This window comes from Aethalodelphis obliquidens, unplaced genomic scaffold (genome assembly GCF_003676395.1).
Source record: "Aethalodelphis obliquidens isolate GAN/ISIS:26980383/991018 unplaced genomic scaffold, ASM367639v1 scaffold13, whole genome shotgun sequence".
Taxonomy (NCBI): Eukaryota; Metazoa; Chordata; class Mammalia; order Artiodactyla; family Delphinidae; genus Aethalodelphis; species Aethalodelphis obliquidens.
This window is the reverse complement of record NW_020837957.1, coordinates 25,210,208-25,229,941: the sequence shown is the minus strand read 5'-3', so window position 1 is coordinate 25,229,941 and position 19,734 is coordinate 25,210,208. Positions and strand designations below refer to the sequence as shown.

The 19,734-nt window shown below is 39.0% G+C and overlaps 1 protein-coding gene across 1 annotated transcript; it reads left to right on the top strand.

The window, feature by feature from the left end:
• The first annotated feature begins 762 nt into the window (after window positions 1–762).
• LOC113624457 (guanylate-binding protein 2-like) lies at window positions 763–18,451 on the top strand. The gene is given in 11 exon segments (XM_027114273.1): window positions 763–971; window positions 1,494–1,621; window positions 2,546–2,655; window positions 5,709–5,905; window positions 6,256–6,498; window positions 9,351–9,628; window positions 10,955–11,109; window positions 11,111–11,181; window positions 13,259–13,356; window positions 13,653–13,846; window positions 17,989–18,451. Coding segments are annotated over 11 exon segments (1,680 nt in total). The 5' UTR covers window positions 763–781; the 3' UTR covers window positions 18,005–18,451.
• The last annotated feature ends 1,283 nt before the right edge of the window (window positions 18,452–19,734 follow it).

Sequence of the window (19,734 nt, the reverse complement as noted above, 5' to 3'; positions counted from 1 at the left end):
ACAAGGAGGTAATAGTAACTTTACAGTGGAGAAATCTGGCAGACACCACATAAATCAAGTGATCAAAGTTAACATCACAGCACCAGAGTGTGTTCTACGGACATCATGCATCCCTTGATATGATACACTGAGACTGGCAGAACATTGCATCCACAGTATTCTTGCCAAAAGCCCATAACCTCAACCTGATCATGAGGAATCATGAGAAAAACCCAAATGGAGGGATATTTTGCAAAACGACAGGCCAGTATTCTTCTAAAATGCCAAGGTCATGAAAGACAAAATAAAAATGAGAACCTGTCAATGATGAGAGAAGACTAAGGAAAGGTAATGACTGAATGCAATGAAGGGTCCTGAATTGGATCCTGGATCAGAAAAGGACATCAGGGGGAAAACAGGTGACATGGGGAAAAGGTGTGTGGATTAGTTAATAGTATTGTATCAATGTTAAAATCCTGTTTCAACCATTGTCTATGGTTAAATAAGATATTAATATTAGGGGAAGCTGGGGAAATGGAATATGGAAACTCTGTATCCAATGTATATACGAATTTGTGTAAGGCTAAGCTCCTTCAAAATCAAGTTACTTTTAAAAAGAACCAGTGGACTAGTCTATAGGACAGGCTTAAATAGGCCACAGGACTTTTTAAAACATACAAGGAACAAAGTTCAAGGAGAAAACCAAATTTTAGTCCTAACTGCAAAGTTCTCAATCAGCTAACTGACTAGACATTGCTTTCCATCCCATCTCTTCCCTTGCAGATCAGGTGGCACTCTGGACATGGCCTCAGAGATGCACATGCCAGGCCCAGAGTGCCTTATTGAGAACATTAATGAGCGACTGTCAGTTAATCCAGAAATTGTGAAGATCCTGTCTGCCATTAAGCAGCCCGTTCTGGTGGTGGCTATCGTGGGCCTCTACTGCACAGGCAAATCCTACCTGATGAACAAGCTGGCTGGGAAGAAAAAGGGTGAGTGGCACTAGCAAAGCCCAGCTGATTCCCTTCGGTCCACCTACACTCCCAGAATCAAGTTCAGTGATGCGAAAAGAGGACGTTAGAGACCTGGGAGGAATATTGAAAGCTAACTTTCAATACAGTGATGGGCATCTTACATTTACTCTGTGCTAGAAGATAAGAGTCAACTCTTCCTTACCACTTTGCCTTAATTTTCTCTTTAAAGTATAAATATGCCTTTCTGGAAGGGGTAAGGTAGTAATAAAGAAAATTAATACAGATAATAATAAACAATAAAACATTTACTAAAACGTATGTGGATTAACATCAAGCTTATACTGATCTTTAAGGTAAAATAAATATTTCAGTTTGTACTGAATGTTCTAATTTCTCTCTTCTTCTGGTTGCAGTTAAGATCAATACTGATTACGTTTTCATTGGTCGCTTTAAACCTTGATGTTGTTAACTATTATCTCAATTTCAAGATCCATCTGCTATTAAAACTCCACCCTTTCTTAACCCCATGCCCCCTTGCAGGTTTTTCTCTGGGCTCCACGGTGCAATCTCACACGAAGGGCATCTGGATGTGGTGTGTGCCTCATCCCAAGAAGCCAGTACATACTCTAGTTCTGCTTGATACTGAGGGCCTGGGAGATGTGGAGAAGGTAAAAAATAAATCTTTTAAATCCTATTTATGTCAGATCAATAGCCCTCTTTGCATTATCATTTCCCACTCCTGGATTTGTGCTTCAAGTATATCATACTAATGTATTATTTTCATTTATTTTATTTACTTGGCTGTGCTCAAGATTTGACCTCAGATCCAATTTGAAGCAAACCAAAGTGAGCCTTATGGGAGAAAAGTAAACACTGAGTATGAGAATGATGGGCTAATTTAAGAATTGTTGCATACCTTGGCCACACATATAAGCATTGAGAGTGGTCAGGAAGGCCCATTGGTAGGTTTGAAACCCATAAAATAATGGCTAATGACTTTTTAAGTCATTTTTCTTTCATATTGTAGGAAAATGTCTTGGTGAGGCTACTGAAGGGGCCTCTGAATCTGATAGACAGTTTACAAACATATCTGACTTTTCAGAATGAGAACCCAGAAAGGTGGTGGGAATGGTGTTATCCACAGCTGTGCTATTTGTAAGAGAAGCAAAGTATAAGATCTGATGATAACGTCTTTGTAATACATTATTACTCTTGCTAAAGGGGCATATTTTAACTATTGTCTAAAAAGTTCCTCACCATGACATGTCATGAGAACAGAAATAGGATCACAGTCTCAATTCAGGAGATAGGTTTGAATTCTATTACATGATCATAATAGCCACCACTATCAAGTGCTTATTTGCTTTACACTCTCATACGCAGTTATGTACAATGCCTAATTTAAATTTCACTACACCATGAATTTAATGTTTTTATATAAATTCATGTACAGATGGATAAAAATTTGCATAGGGAAATGACTAACCTAAGTTTCCGGAGTTAAATAGAGACATCTGGGATCAGTCTCTGTCCATCTGAATTGAAATCATGTGCTCTAAGTCACTCTATGTGGTTTCTACAATGACTTCTAGGGAGACAACCAGAATGACTCCTGAATTTTTGCCCTGGCCATTCTCCTGAGCAGCACCTTTTTATACAACAGCATGGGAACCATCAACCAGCAGGCCATGGACCAGCTGCAGAATCCATTTTGTGGTCCAGACAACATGAAATCTAGGAAAGAACAGCTTTATTTTGTCACCAGTTACATTTGTGGGCAACTGCAGAAGAATTTCGGAGTCCCCTCTTTAATGAATCCCATTATGCTCACCATCCCAGTCTACCTCAATCACCGCCAGAAGCCCAAGCCTTTCTGGTCACACATTATCCTTAGACACTTAGCTGCACAAGGCTCTGTACAAGCCCTATCTGACTTAATCCTGTTGGGTCACAATCTCCTCAGGAGCTTCCTGGGTGTAATCTGAAACTGACCTTAGTACCCAGAGGGCAGGGAGAGACCAAAGAAAATGGCAGATCAGACTGGCAGGTGGCAGGTTTAATAAGCAAGGGAATTTACTTAGAAGTCTTGTCTTAGGTGGCTGGAAGACAAATAGATTTCCACACCCACCCACCAAATTTTAAAAGTCTCTATAGAGACCTTACCTGGGCTCAGTCAGTACACAGTCCAGACGGTCTCAGCACCCCTTACTATCTCAAGGCTGTGTCCTTGTGCAACTTCCAGCATGGGGAAGGCAAGCGGAGTACACATTCCAAGGATAGGGGAGAGGGTGAGCTGCCTGGGTCCAGCCCAGGGGTCAAAACTGCAGTCATGTTTGATGACCTCTCCCTACAAATCTCCATTGCCAAACCCTCAGCATCCTCTAGAACTCATGTCTCATTCAGCAAATCTTTAGATCCTTATCATCATCTCTAAATAGTTCCTTCTGACTGAGTTCTATCTATACTCTCTGGACAGTATTTCCCCCACAGACTTCGCAAGTGGTCTTAAGTGGTGATTTTTTTCTCCCACACCTTGCATGTCATAGGTCCCAGAAAACTTAGGTAACCTCCTTGTTCTTTATCACAGCTTCCAGAGACTTTCTCATTCTCCCATTAAAAAGAGAAACTCCTCCGAAGCACATGTACTGAGACTACACTATCCTTTGGCGAAGTCATCTACCCACTTCCCTGTAAACAAACTTTCATCTGTTAAATATTCTAGCTCCTAGTTCACTGTATTCTTAGAGACTTTAAAAACCAACAGACAGGACTTCCCTGATGGCGCAGTGGTTGAGAGTCCGCCTGCCGATGCAGGGGACATGGGTTCGTGCCCCGGTCCGGGAAGATCCCGCATGCCGCGGAGCAGCTGGGTCCGTGAGCCATGGCCACTGAGCCTGCGTGTCCAGAGCCTGTGCTCCGCAACGGGAGAGGCCACAACAGTGAGAGGCCCACGTACCGCAAAAAAAAAAAAAAAAAAAAAAACACCCAACAGACATTCGTCTAACACTCTGGTCTCTCAGTTCCCTCACCTCCTCATCTTAATCCTCCACTCTCCTGCATTCTTAGCTCTGGTCATTATCAACAACTCCAACATTTCCATAAACTGAGTTTCAAGCATTGTCCTAAATTAGCTTTTGTCAAGGTTACCTTCATGGTCCTCTATCTAATGGTTGGCTCTCATACTCACTGACCTCTCAGGAGCGTTCGATAAAGTTGATGGCTTTTTCTTTTCTGAAACACTTGGTTCTTTTGGTGTCTAAAACACCACAGTTACCTAATATTCCACTTTCCTTATTGGCTATATCTTTTCTGCTTACTTTGTTGCATCTTCTTTCTCTTATTGGCTTCTAAGTATTATAGCTCTCTGATTCTTGGGTTTCTATTCTTTTCTCAGTCCCTAGGCCATCTCTTCTAGCCTCAAGGAGTCCACTAACACCTTTATGTCAATCACCATAACATTTGTATAAGTAATCATGACCACTGCTCTCAGGCACAAAATTGTGTATCTAGTTACAAGTCTCCATTTAGATGTATAAGAAACAACTGAAACTTAGTGTGTCAAAAAACAGAACTCTTAATTTTTTTGACCAAAAGCACTCCTTCACCATCACAGTTTTGGATCAGAGACTTAGGATTCGGGCTTCCCTGGTGGCGCAGTGGTTGGGAGTCTGCCTGCCAATTCAGGGGACACGGGTTCGTGCCCCGGTCCGGGAGGATCCCACATGCCGCGGAGCGGCTGGACCCGTGAGCCACGGCTGCTGAGCCTGCGCGTCCGGAGCCTGTGCTCCGCAGCGGGAGAGATCACAACAGTGAGAGGCCCGCGTACCACAAACAAACAAAAAAACCCCAAAAAACTTAGGATTCATCTTGGATGATTCCTTTCTTTATAACCTGCAAACTATTAGTCACAAGTCCTGTCAGCTCCACTGTCATAGGTATTTTCCCAGGCTGGCTAATTTCCACCACTTCCTCAGTGATAACTCCAGTCTAAACTTCCATCTTCTCTCCTCTGGGTTACCTCTTAACTGCCTAATGCTTCTGCTTATACTCTTGTCTCTTACAGATACAACATCAGCCAGAATGATCTTTTAAAAACAAACATCAGGTCATATCCCCTCTCAGCTCAAAGCTTCTCAATAGCTTCCCATTAAATTTAGATTAAAATTCAAACACTCTCTATGGCTTACAGGGCTGACATAGTCTGGACCCTATCCGTTCTAGGACTTCTGCCCTAGCCATGCTGGTCTCCCTGCTATATGTTTGACACACTCAGTGATTTCCTATCTGAGCGTTTGTAGGAGCTATTTCCTCTGCCAGGAATATTCCTCCAATGAGTTAGTGCATGGCTGGCTCCCTCAGTTCATTCAGATCTCTGCTCAATGATCATCTCAGGATGAATTTACCTGAACCACTACATAAACCAGTACAACATGCAGACATACACAGTTATTCTCTAACCTTTAGCTTGGGTTCATTTTCCTTCAAGACAATTATTAACAAGACTCAGATTTTATTACATTTTTGTTTATTCATTTATCATCTATCTCCCTCACTAGAATGTGTACGGTAGAATTGTCCCACTCATTGCAATGTTATTGGTTCTAAGACAGTGCCTGGTTCATAGCAGTTGCTCAATAAATTGTGGAATGAATGAATAAACTGATTAAGAAAAATTATTTTAGATAAGCTTTGGGAGAAAATACAGCATAAAAGGTGCTACTCCTTTTCTGCAGTTTTCCTATGTTATCATCTCAGCTATGTGACAGAATTGACAGATTGAATCAGGGCAAAATCCTCACCTGGTAAACGTGAGGCCAAAGACTCAGCTGACTTTGTGAGCTTCTTTCCAGACTTGGTGTGGGCTCTGAGAGATTTCTCCCTGGAGCTGGAAGCAAATGGGCAACCCATCACTGCTGATGAGTACCGGAAGCTTTCACTGCAGCTAAAGCAAGGTTACTGGGCCTGATGGTTGGCTAACAAAAAAAAGAGAAAACAATATCACAATGACCATTTCTATGTAGGTGCTGAAAATTATAATTTCGTAACTTTGTTATCCTGGCTGTTCTGTTAGAGGAAATGAAACATTCTTTAGATGAATCAGTTGGGTCTAATTTTAAGTTACCTCCTTCTTGGAGAGGAAAAGAAATTTCATTTCTCTATCCCTTTAATTTTTTTGGTCTGATCCATGATTGGTTAATATTTACCTCTTAATATAGGATTTGTGCAAATTACTAAGTTGAAGGGTCATATATTTGAAGCAATCAGCTTGAAATTGTACTACCTCAAATTTTCATTCCTCCAGGTACTGATAAAAAAACTAAAAGCTTTAATGAACCTTGGTTATGTATCCGAAAGTTCTTCCCAGAGAACAAGTGCTTCATCTTTGACCACCCTTCTCAGAGGAAGTACCTCACCCGCCAGGAGCAGCTACAGGAGGAAGATCTGAACCCTGAATTCAGAGAACAATTTGAAGACTTCTGCTTCTACATCCTCAGCCATTCCAAGGCCAAGACTCTCTCAGGGGGCATCACAGTCAATGGGCCTCATGAGTCCCTCTCACTGCCCATACTTGGACTTTCCTATTGCCCACTGTAGACAATAGAAGTGGGAACCATGAGGGTTACTTCTGACAAATACAGAGTCTAATGATGCCAAGGAAAACACACCACAAGTGTCACTTTGTGAATTTTATATGGGAACTAAAAGTATTTCTGGTGTTATCTAATATTCACATGAGCAAGGTAAATAAAGGAAACAAACTAGAATCTAATCCTGGTGTAGTAACCTTCTCCACCAACTTCTCTCCTTATTTATGAAATTTCCTTCCAGGAAAGTTGTATGATTGACAAAGTCAGGAAAAGGCAAATACTCCATGTTTGCAAAGCTTTGCCACTAACCTTAACACAATTCTCTTGTTTATCAATGCAAAAAATATGTGAATTGATTAGGAGTGCCTGCAATGCACCAACCACTGGGCGTAATGGTGGATTAAAATATTTTAGCTCTATCTTCATTCTAGCACGGTGGGATCAAAAGGTACTAAAACAATTTATTTAACTCTAATGATAAACAATGATAAGCACAATAAATTAAAATGATAGCTGCTTTGGATTCGAAGACAGAGAATATTTGTCTCTGAAAGTGACATGTAAAATGAGAACTTGAAAATGAGTAGGAGTTAATTAGAAGAACAGTTCGAATAGCTTTGCAGACAGAGGTAATACCACGTGAGAAGTTCGAAGACAGTAAAGATCTCTGCGACTTCAAGAATGTAAAAGAAAGTGCGATTTGAACAAGAGTAGAGTGAATAAGAGTGGCGTCATGGTTGGAGAAGTATTCAGGGAACCATACCTAAAAGGACTGGTTATGTTTATACTTAAAAAAATCCTTCTGAGTATTTTGTAGATACCATGTTGGAGGGATGTACATGAAGCAATGAGAAGATGAATGATACTGCAATATTTTAATAATAAATAGGGATTATGCTAGGCTAAGATAGTGGCAATTGAGATTGTCAACATGGACAGAATCCACACATATTTTGAATGTCAAATCCATAAACCTTGATGATGGAGGGCATATGGGCGTGGTGTGTGGAAGGAATGATAAGGAAGTGTCAAGTCCGACTCCAGCGTTCTGAGCTTAAGCAACTGCTTGAACAGATGTCATTTACTAAAAGAAATACTTGGAGGAAGAATAGTTTTCCAGAGTTGGTGAAGTTGTTTAGATTTGGATCATTTAGTATTGATTTTTCTCTGATGTATACAAGAAGGAGTATCATCCAGATATTTCAATATACAAATCGAAAGCTTAAAAATCAACTCAAAGCAGGAAGTTAAAACATAGATGGCACTACTTAAAACTATAGAAAGAGAAGGCCCAGGATTGAGTGCCCCAAAATTGCTAGTTGTCTTTTTTTAATTGAAGAACAGTTGATTTACAATGTTTCAGGTGTACAGCAGTGATTCAGTTATATATATATATATATATATATATATATATATATATATATATATGTATACTTTTTCAGATTCTTTTCCATTATAAGTTATCATAAGACATTGAATACAGTTCCCTGTGCTGTACAGTAGGTCCTTGTTTTTTATCAACTTTAAATGTAGTACTGTGTATCTGTTTATCCCAAATTCCTAATTTATTCCTCCTCTCCCTTCCCCTTTGGTAACCATAAGTTTGTTTTCTCTGTCTGTGAGTCTATTTCTGTTTTGTAAATAAGTTCATTTGTATCATTTTTTAAGATTCATCATATAAGTGATATCATATGACATTTGTCCTTCTCTGTCTGACTTACCTCACTTAATATGATAACCTCTCGGTCCATCCATGTTGCTGCAAATGGCATTATTTCATTTGCATTGCTGAGTAATATTTCATTGTATATATGTACCGTATCTGCTTTATCCATTCATCTGTTAATGGACATTTAGGTTGCTTCCATGTCTTGGCTATTGTAAATAGTGCTACTATGAATATTGGGGTGCATGTATCTTTTTGAATTCCAGTTTTCTCTGGATATACACCCAGAAGTAGTATTGCAGGATCATAAAATAACTCTATTTTTAGTTTTTTAAGGAACCTCCATACTGTTCTCCATAGTGGCTGCACCAATTTACATTCCCACCAACAGTGTAGGAGGATCCCCTTTTCTCCACACCATCTCCAACATTTATTATTTGTAGACTTTTTGATGATGGCCATTCTGATCAGTGTGAGGTGATACATTATTGTAGCCAAAAACTGGTAGTTGTAGGGTGATCAACAACTCCAGTTTGCCCGAGGCTGGCATTTCCTGGTATATGAGATTTTCAATGCTAAAACCATAAATCCCTAGCAAATGTGGATGAACTGATCACACTGCATGGAGCTTGGATGAGAGACTATCTAGAAAGATCCTCTTATTTAGGCCAGACCCAGGACTAGCGGCAGGTACCACGTGTACCCCTACACTCACACACACAAATGCTTGTGTATGCTAAATCGTCTCCCTGACCTTTTTTATATATTAGAAGGGAGATACAGTACAGTATATAAAAGGGAGATACAGTAAGGCTAAGAAAAGATCAAGACTTACTATCTTGTCCCCAAAATATCCTTACTCTAACCCATTCATTCCAACATCTTCCATTTGGGTGAGGGAAGGAGGAGGAAAGGGAAGCTTTAAACTCCTCTGAAACTAGAGGTTAACAAAATATTCCATCACTATTCTTCTCAAAAAATCCTTAAAACTATTGTTTGTGACACTTGAAAAACATAAAAAAAAATACTCTAGCCGTTGATACAAAATAATAAAATTTATATGCTCAGGACTAAACGGAATACAGTTGTTCCTCTCTGTCTCACCAACTAATAGTCACTATTTTTTAAAATTCTCTTTTGTAGGTCTAGAGAGCCTGGTGCTGACCTACATCAATGCCATCAGTAGTGGGGATCTGCCCTGCATGGAGAATGCAGTCTTGGCCTTGGCCCAGATTAAGAACTTGGCCGCAGTGCAAATGGCCATTGCCCACTATGACCCATGGATGGGCCAGAGGGTGCAGCTGCCCACGGAAACCCTCCAGGAGCTGCTGGACCTGCACAGGGCCAGTGAGAAAGAGGTCACTGAAGTCTTGAAGAACTCTTTCAAGGATGTGGACCGAGTGTTCCAGAAAAAATTAGGGGTATATTTGCTATTCTGGTTAATGAGAGGCAGAAAAATCTGGGCCTTTCTTGATATGAGTAGTCCTCCCAAAGACAGCAGACCTCCGTTATGTGTACTCATTTGCAATCTTTACTGAAAGAATAGACTTCCTTTAGACTTAGTCCTAGAGACTATGGTACCATGACCAACTATGGTTATTACAGATATCCTCTTCTGTTAATTTCCACCCTATGGATGCCATATTTTAAGCAAAAAGTAAACTGTAAAATTATATTTACATAAGATTATTTCAATTTATTTTTTCATTTAAAGTTAGTAAAGACACAGTTCTTTCATGTTCCCTGCTAATTATCCAGGAGGATTCACTTCTTTGTGAAAACCCTAAAAACGTATTGTGTTTAATGTAAAGCAACAGTAAAATATTCAGAAAGACAGGGAAGAGATATCAATTATAAGAATGCTATTTGAGGACTCAAGTCTGAGTCCTTTCAAATTAAGGAAGGATTGTTGTATGACAAATAATCACTTGACCGACGACAATCCCTTCTCTGGCTTGAAGGGCAGAAGTTTTCAAATTACACCTTCCTGCTTTCAGGGGTTCTGATGAAACTAAATAGTGAAGGTCAGCAGACAATGGACATCTTTCTAGACTAAAGAAACACCTGATATACAAGTTCTCTTCAATAATTTGATGTAGGTAAAAATGCTGTTTGTTAGGCTTTCTCCATACCGAAAATACCTGCAGTACAATCTCCATTACCTTCGTTAGTCTTGTATTGAGAAAATATGCAAAAGTATTATCATTTTAAAGAATGTACCACTAATCACTGACCCTTTTGAGCACTCATGAAAAAGTCACTGGTTTAATACTTTGCACCACTGCATATAATCCTGACGTGGAATCTATGACATAGATAAAATTTCGTGTGTTTTACAAAAAGGAAACCTCATTTCATGAAAGTTGAATGTCACTAAGTCACGAAGTGGTGGAACCAGGAACTCCCTGCAAGCCTGTCTTACTGAACATTTGTGTGGTAAACTATTCCTAAATTAGGGACTTGAAAAGAGAAGTTTCTATATGGAACAGCGTCTATGCTTTGAGAATCATTCTCTGAAGCTAAAAAAGCATGGGGAAAAAGCTTCAGATAATCACAAAGAGAAGTAGATGTATTTTTTTAAACCAGCGCTCTATTTAGGGGTATTCTAGAATCTCCCAGCATGGTGAGAGGTGTGTAATGTTTATATGCCACATTCTCTGCAGAAGCAGCATTTCCAGTAATCTGTGTGTGGTTAACAACCTCATAATGGCTTACTGTACCTTCTGTACTATTTTTTCACTTCACAGGAAGGGTTAGAAGCAAAGTGAGATGACTTTTGTAAGCAGAACATGAAAGCATCCTCAGTTTATTGCATGGCTTTAATTCAGGATATTTTTGGCCCTGTATATGAAGATGTGAAGCAAGGAATATTTTCTAAACCAGGAGGTTATCATCTCTATTTGGAAGAAGCAGGAGCTAAAGAATAAGTACTACCAGTCCCCCAGAAAGGGGATACAGGTAAACTACCTACTGAGTACCATTTCTGGGGACTTGCTGAGGTGACACTTTCAAACTACAGTGGAATCAACCAAAATGTGATTGGTAAACAGTGCCTGTGCTTTTCATTGATCCATTCACTGATTTATCCAATAGGAGAGACTACCATGGGATGAATAACAGATTCTTTCTTGGAAGCACAGATGGAGCCCCCCAAAATGTTTGTAGAATTTCTTCAATAATTTAGTCATTCAATCATCCAACAATTATCTACTTAGTCCTAACTATATGCTAGACCTTGTCAAATTTCTGTGGTTAGTGCAATTAAAAGAAAACAAGTTCTTTCAAAGTATTAGCAATCAACAAATTATAGCTTACAGAAAAAACTAATAATAATAAGCGTTAACACATATAGACCTTATTTTGTTTCAGGAAACAAATGGGCTTAACTCATTCAATCCTCACAACACCCCTATGAAGTACATGTTATTAATGTCCTCATTTTATAAATAAGAAAATTGAGGCACAGGGAAGTAAAATAACTCACCTAAGATGTACAGGTAATAAGTGGTACAGCTGGAATAGAAATCCTTGTAGCAGACTCTCTGCTCTTAACTATACTTCTGTGCTGGTATACTCAGGTTATATCAGTTAGAATTAGGTTTGGGTACATATTATTTAAAAATAAAATAAAACAAGACAAGAGTGGCTTAAAAAGGAAAAAATTTTCTGTCTTATATACAAGAAGTATGGCAGAGGGAGTCCATGCTGCTATGACAACTCCACAATCACCCTGTTCCCAGGCCACTTCTTTGCTCTGCTCCAGCACCTTAGCACCCAGCCTACATCTTCAAGGTCAACTTACGGTCTAGGATGGCTACTGGAATTTCACCCACTACTTGCATATTACAGATGGAAAGAAAAGGGAAAAACAGAAGAGTTAAAAGTCTCTGGGTCAACTCTCTTTAAGGCGATCTGCAAAAAGTACTATATAACATTCCACATAAGTGGTATTAGTAGCTATATTTTAATCATATGGTCACCTCAGCTACCGGGAGGTTGACTAGAAAGTGCAACATTTTATCAAGGCCCACAATGTGCCCTGGTGGAAAAAATTAAGCATCCTGTTACTAAGGCAAAGGAGAGAGTAATACTACAGTGACTTGAGAAATTACTATCACAGTGAAAAAAGTGCCCTGAAGAAACACAAAGTAGACTACAGGCATGGGAGAGGAAGGATATGTGGTACTATTTTATATGTAGGTTTTTAGAGAAGGCCTCTATCGTGGGGTACTGTTTCAGCAGAATCTTCAAAGGAGTCAGGGAGTGAGCCAAGTGGGCATCTAGAGGATGAAAATTTCAAACAACAGAAACATCCAGAAGGATAAATTGGTTGATGTTCTAGGAATGGCAGGAAAAGCATTAAGAAGGCAGTGAGCAAAGGAAGAGGTGGCAGGAGGTGAGGTCAGAGAGATGCTCAGGGGCCAGAGGCTAAACAAAGTAGTATCCTGGAGGCCACTGAGAGAAGTTTCAATTTTACTTGGAAGGAGTTGGAAAATCAGCAGAGGATTTGGTGCATCAAATTGAAGTGATCTTTCTTAAAGTAATATAACACAACACTAGCTGCCTTGAGGAAAACAGGCTATAGGGGAGCAAGAGTGGAAGGAAGCAGGGAGACCAGTTATGAAGCTAATGCCGTGGTCCAGGCAAGAAGTGATGATGTCTTGGACCAGGGTGTTTGGGAGGAGCAGGTGACAATTGACGGGCCCTGGTTAGTTTTATTTTGAAGTCAGAGCAAACATCATTAACTGATAATGGTACCTGGGATTTGTGAGGGGGAAAAAAAAAGACATAAAGGATAACCATAAGGTTTTTAACTCACACAATTAGAAGACAAGATTTACTAATTAAATTACTAAAATTGGGGTGACTGAGAATGAAGCAAGTTTGAAGGTGGATCCGGAGTTGGGTTTTAAGAAAGCTTAGTTTGAAAAGGTATTTAAATTTTAAAATGGGTGGTAAAATGAAGTTGAATTAAGAGATGTACTGCTAGGTTTTACTTTAACCCATAGTCTCTATTTCCTAATTCTAACTTCTTCTGCATCAATAAGCAGAAGAGACACTGAAGAAATATTTGGATTCCAAGGAAGATGTGGCTGATGCACTTCAACATACTGATCAGTCACTTACGGAAAAAGAAAAAGAGATTGAAGGTGAGAATAACTGAAAACCCTCTACATAGTTGGAAAGCGCTAGAAATGTTAATGTTAGCCACATTAGTCCACCTGGAATATTACTATAGAGCAAAAAATAGCAAGTATAGTTCATAGTTTTAGGGGATTCTTTTCTTAACTAATATTTATGTCAATCTGTCCTCTGATTCCTCAGTGCAAAAATAACAAGAAGTTTTCTTCATGAAATAAGCAAACAAACAAGCAAAAAGTGTGAAAATAAAGCTCTAACAATAAATTAAGATCCTCATATTTCTCCGCTTATTTTTCTTCTTACGTGGAATGTATAAAGTCTAAATCTGCAGAAGCTGCAAACAAAATGTTGGAGGAAATGCAAAAGAAGAATGACCAGGTGATGCAAGAGAGAGAAAACGGTTATCAGGAACATGTGAAAGAACTGACTGAGAAGATGGAAAAGGAGAGGGCCCAGTTAATGGCAGAGCAGGAGAGGGTTCTAGCCCTAAACTTCAGGTATTCAATTGTGTCATCTCCATTCTTTCTACCATTGTGCTGAATAAAAAGCACTGCTTAGAATTTAGAGCATTAGGTCAGTTGAAGGACTTTTCTAGCCCGAACACTAGTAGACATTTCATTCTCTTATTGCTTCTACCCCTGACCATCTCTGGTTACTAAAGGCTATCTACTTGCAGGATAAAATCTCATAGAATTAAATCACTAATAAACCATAGCTATTCATTGCCAGGCACTGAACAGTGGCTTTACAGATATTCTGTGAGCAAATCCGTACGTTATGTTACGGGTACCATTATATTGTCATTTTTCAAAAGAGGAAATTGTCATTTCAGAGATATAACTTTATGTCTGGAAGCGTCCTAATGAGTAGGAAGACTTCATGACCGTCTACACAATTAACCACATAATTAAATACCTAGGCTGCCAGTACCTTCCTGTTCTCCAGGCCTTACTCCAAGTCTATGCTGAGTCAGGATGTCTACGCAGTAATACAGTATCAACCAGTGCAGGCTTGATCTTCTCAGCTTATTTCTGTTACCTCTGCCACCAAATTTTGGAGACTTGTACTAAATTCCATGATCAAAAATCTGCTGTGGGGCTTCCCTGGTGGCGCAGTGGTTGAGAGTCCACCTGCCGATGCAGGGGACACGGGTTCGTGTCCTGGTCCAGGAAGATCCCACATGCCGCGGAGCGGCTGGGCCCGTGAGCCATGGCCACTGAGCCTGTGCGTCCGGAGCCTGTGCTCCGCAACGGGAGAGGCCACAGTGGTGAGAAGCCCACGTACTGCAAAAAAAAAAAAAAAAAAATCAGTTGCATTTCCATGCACTAACAATAAATTACCTGAAAATGAAATTAAAAAAACAATCCCACTTATACTAGCATCAAAAAGAATACAGTTAACCAAAGAGGTGAAAGACTTGAATACTGGAACCTACAAAATATTGATAAAAGAAAGTAAAAAAGACACAAATGCAAAAACATCCTATGTTCAAGGATTGGAAAAATTAATATTGTTAAAATATTCTTACAAAACAAACTGATCTACAGATTCAATGTCATCTCTATCAAAATTCTGATAGTATTTTTTACAAAAATAGAAAAAGCAATTCTACAATTCATATACAACCACAAAAGACCTCAAATAGCCGCAGCAATCCTAAGAAAGAAGAACGAAGCTGGATGCATCACATTTCCTGATTTCAGAACATATTACAAAGCTACACTATTCACAACAGTATGGGACTGGCATGAAGAGAACATGTAGACCGATGGAACAAAATAGAAAGCCCAGAAATAAATCTACACATATACAATCAAGTGATCTTTGACAAGGTTGCCAATAATACACAATGGGAAAATGATAATCTCTTCCACAAATGATGTTGGAGATCATAGAGAACCACATTTAAAAGAATGAATTTGGACCCTTTTCTTACACCATAAACAAAAATCAATTCAACGTGAAATAAAGATTTAAATGGGAGACCTGTAATTGTTAAACTCCTAAAACAAAACATAAAGTTTCACAACATTGGTTTTGGCAAGATTTCATAGCTATGACACCAAAATCATAGGCAACAAAAACAAAAATAAATAATTGGGACTACATCAAACTAAAAAGCTTCTGTACAGTAAAGAAAATAATCAACAGAGTGAAAAGGCAGCCTATAGAATAGTAGAAAGTATTTCCAAACAATATACCGATAAGGGGTTAACCTCCAAAATATATAAGAACTCTTAGACTAAATAGCAAAAAAACTACTAACCCAATAGAAAAATGGCCTAAGAACTTAAGTAGACAGTTCTCCAAAGATGTACAAATGGCCAACAAGTATATGAAAACATATACAACATCACAAATTATTAGGGAAATATAAATCAAAAGCACAATGAAATATCACCTTATACCTGTTAGAATGGCTGTTATCAAAAAAACAAAAGACAACAAATATGGTGAGACTGTGAAGAAAAGAAAACTCTTGCACACCATTGGCAGGAATACAAAATGTCTCAGCGCTATGGAAAACAGTGTGGTGTACCTTCAAAAAATTCAAAGTAGAGCTACCATATGATCCAGCAATCCCACTTCTCATTATTTACCTGAAAGAGTAGAAATAAGGACATCAAAGTGGTATCAGCAGTCTCATGTTCATTGCAGCACTGTTCACAATAACCAATTGTGGAAATATCTAAATGGCCATAAACAGATTAGTGGATAAAGATGGTATATGCATGCAATGGAATGCTATTTAGTCTTTTAAAAAAGGAGAAAATTTTGCAATATGGAACAACGTGAATGAATCTTGAGGACATTATGAAATGTCCAGTCAAATGAAATAATCCAGTCACAGTGAGGCAAATATTGCATGATTATTGCATGATTGCATGATTCACTTATATGAGGTATCAAAAATATTCAAATTCATATAATCAAAGAGTAGAATGGTGATGCCATGCACCGTAGGGAGGGGGAAATTGGAAGTTACCAATCAATGAGTATAAAGTTTCAGGTGAGCAAGAGGAATACATTCTAGGAATCTGCTGTACGGCATCGTTCCTATAGTAAACAACAATGTATTGTAATATTGTGTATTGACGCATATATGTGGAATCTAGAAAAATGGTATAGATCATCCTGTTTGCAAAGCAGAAATAATGACACAGACATAGAGAACAAATGTATGGATACCAAGGGAGAAAGGGAGGATGGGAGGAATTGGGAGATTGAGATTGACACATACACACTATTGATACTATGTATAAATTAGATAACAAAAGACTACATACCTATAGCACAGGGAACTCTACTTAAGGCACTGTGGTGAACTCAATGGGAAGGATGTTCAAAAGGGAGGGGATATAGGTATATGTATGGCTGATTCTTTTTTTACAGGCTCCGGACGCGCAGGCTCAGTGGCCACGGCTCATGGGCCCAGCCACTCCGCGGCATGTGGGATCCTCCCGGACCGGGGCACGAACCCGTGTCCCCTGCATCGGCAGGCGAACTCTCAACCACTGCGCCACCAGGGAAGCCCATGGCTAATTCATTTTGCTGTACAATAGAAAGTAACACAATGTTGTAAAGCAGCTATACTCCAATAAAAATTAATTTATATAAAAAAAAGATAAGCAGGAAATTTGGTTACTTCATACAAAAAAATTTTGAGGTTCAATTGTCCCCGGAACTAATTTTGGTTCCCTGATAATAACTGGATTTTCTTGGTCAGAGTAAAAGGAGCTGACTCTGAACTTTAGTCCTATTTCAAAGTAGCCTTGCTCTACTTTTACTTTTAATTTCACTTATATTAATAGGAAATAAAGTCTCTGGTATTTTTCCAAAATGGATACCAGAATTTTACATTCATAAACAAGATAAAATTTAAATCTTATCATTTACAAAAATTAATCAGAGGGACTGAGATAGTTAGAGAAGGCATTAATTCCATTAAAATAAGTCTTAATCACTGATACTGTGCTTTAGTCTTATAGCATTTCCATTTAACTCTATTAATAGTGTCCATTCTTTGAAAAATTTTACATATGTTCATGTGTGTTATTCACCTTTCCACTAGATCCTTCAACATAATAATAATAGCAATTTCAAACGCCCTGTCTGATTGTTCCAACATTAGGTTTACCCCTGATTTTTGTTCTGTTCCTTGTCTTATCTCATTATAATGCATAGTTTTAACTGGTATGTATTTTTGTTTGTTTTGTTTTTTGCTTGACTCCATGTTTATTGTATGCTTGGCCTTTGTTTGAGCTGCTTAGAACTCTGGTCCATCCACAGCTGTGGTCTTTCACTAACATCTGAGTAGCAGGATGTGAAAATGAGACTCTTCCTCTCAGAGTTTTCACTAGACCCAAGGCTGAGTACACTAGGTGACAAATAAGCACAATTTCGAAAACAAGATGCTAGACCACTTTTTCTGGAGTTAAATTAATAGAAACTGAAAAACACTTCATTTCAGTTAAATCAAGTCTCAGTGACTGCCTTCAGTTTAGGAACCCATTTTAATCATTCTTCCTTTTCCAATATTATTGGATTTTTCCTGAAGCAATTACAATCATGGAAGCTGGAAGTGAGACTCCAAATGTATTCTACCCCTTTGTAAGTAATAATATATATCATGTTTCAGAGCCAAACATACCTAAGTGGCCTTACAGTCTTCATCTTGAAACACACGTCTTTATACCCTCATTGACAACAACAAAAAGTTAATGAAAACAGAAGACAGGAGATCAAGAGAGTCAGAAGAAGACCAAGAGTGATACAGAAAAAGAGAGAAATTTCTTGGATCCAGGTAACTGAGAAAGGATTAACTTTATCTGGCCTTAGGTCATGTGCTCAATCTCCCCCTAAATCAATCTCGGTGGCTCAGGAATTATGAGGTCACGCTAATTTTCCCAGCTTGGGTTTGTCTTGAATCTGCCAAGTTTCATCTCAAGATTCTAGAAAAATCTGTCCCCAATATTGTTGCATATACTTTTAGAATTATAACATGCTTTACACCTTCAAATAGGGTATCATTCTATTTTACAGAATAAGCTTAGGGCAATCTGGCTAAGGATTATTATACTTTTCTAGCTGCTTTTGAAGCTAGATAAGTCTGCATATGGAATATGTGTCAAAGCACTTGCTCTTGGGGAGTCTTGGCCGTAGAACTTTGAGACTACACTCTCCCTGTCCTTCCTTCCCCTCACTACAGTCTGAAATACAGATGTGGTAGTGAAACCCTGCTCCATAGGGTTAAAAACCTGTAACAGAAACTGGCGACTAACAAATTCTTGAGCTTATCTTACAGAACAGCAGATAAGGGAACAGATCGAAAATCCCTCCTCTTGTAATACAACAAAACTGGCTGAAACAAGGTGAAACCAATACGGCTGATCAGAGTCTGCACAGAATATACTTGCTTGTCCCATAGGTGAATTTTGTCATCACAGCCCCAAATTCTCCAACCTATTTCAAACCAAATCTCCCTGAATTTGCACAGGCATCCCATGAAGAAGCATGAAACTCAGATAAGCCTGCACAGAACTCCAATTACCTCACCTTTTCCCTACCTCCGATCACCTTTCCCCAAGGTCTAAGACCACCTTGCTTCTTTGTCCCCTAAGTATTCCAAACACCTCTCCTTCTGGGAGGCAGACCTGAGACTTGTTCTCCTGCCTCTTCACTGGGTTGCCTCACAAATAAAATTTTTCCCCGTTGCAAACCTCAGCGTCTCAGTGTTTTGGCTTGCAGCTCCTCGAGCAAAAGAACCTGGTTCCCTAACAGCAGCAGTCAAGTTTTTAAGTTGTAGGTAAGTACAATGCCTTAAAGGATACAGAACAGGATGGAAGGAATCTGAATCAACTCTCAACCCCCAAATTTGCATCCACCCTCAAATTATAAACAGTCCTCCCCCCAACCCCCAACCCCCAAATCTGGATGCACCCTAGTAAAAGAAAGGAAAAGAAAAGAAAAGAAGAACTGTAACAAAATAATAGTGAATATGTCTGGGCTATAAAATCATGGATTTTATACACACACGTAATTTTCTTGCTAAGGAAAAAAAATCACCGCGGTTAAAAAAAAAACAACACTTTTTTAAAAAGGAAAGAGAAAGGAAATGAACAAATGAAACATTTTTCAAGTGAAGAAAAATTCATAAAGAAACCTCTTCTCTCACAAAGACGCCCCTGAGAGACAGTCTGTTGAACTCTCTCATCCTACCATTATTTGGGCCACGTTCACCATGGGGTCAAGGACACCTAAGCCACCTGTGGAGAAGGGACAAAGTTGGGTTTACCCAGCCAGGTGTGGAGGAATCCCTGTCTCCCTGTCTTTCCCCGACTTCATTCGGGTTCCTGCTTCCATTAAAGAAAGAAAAAGAAAAAAA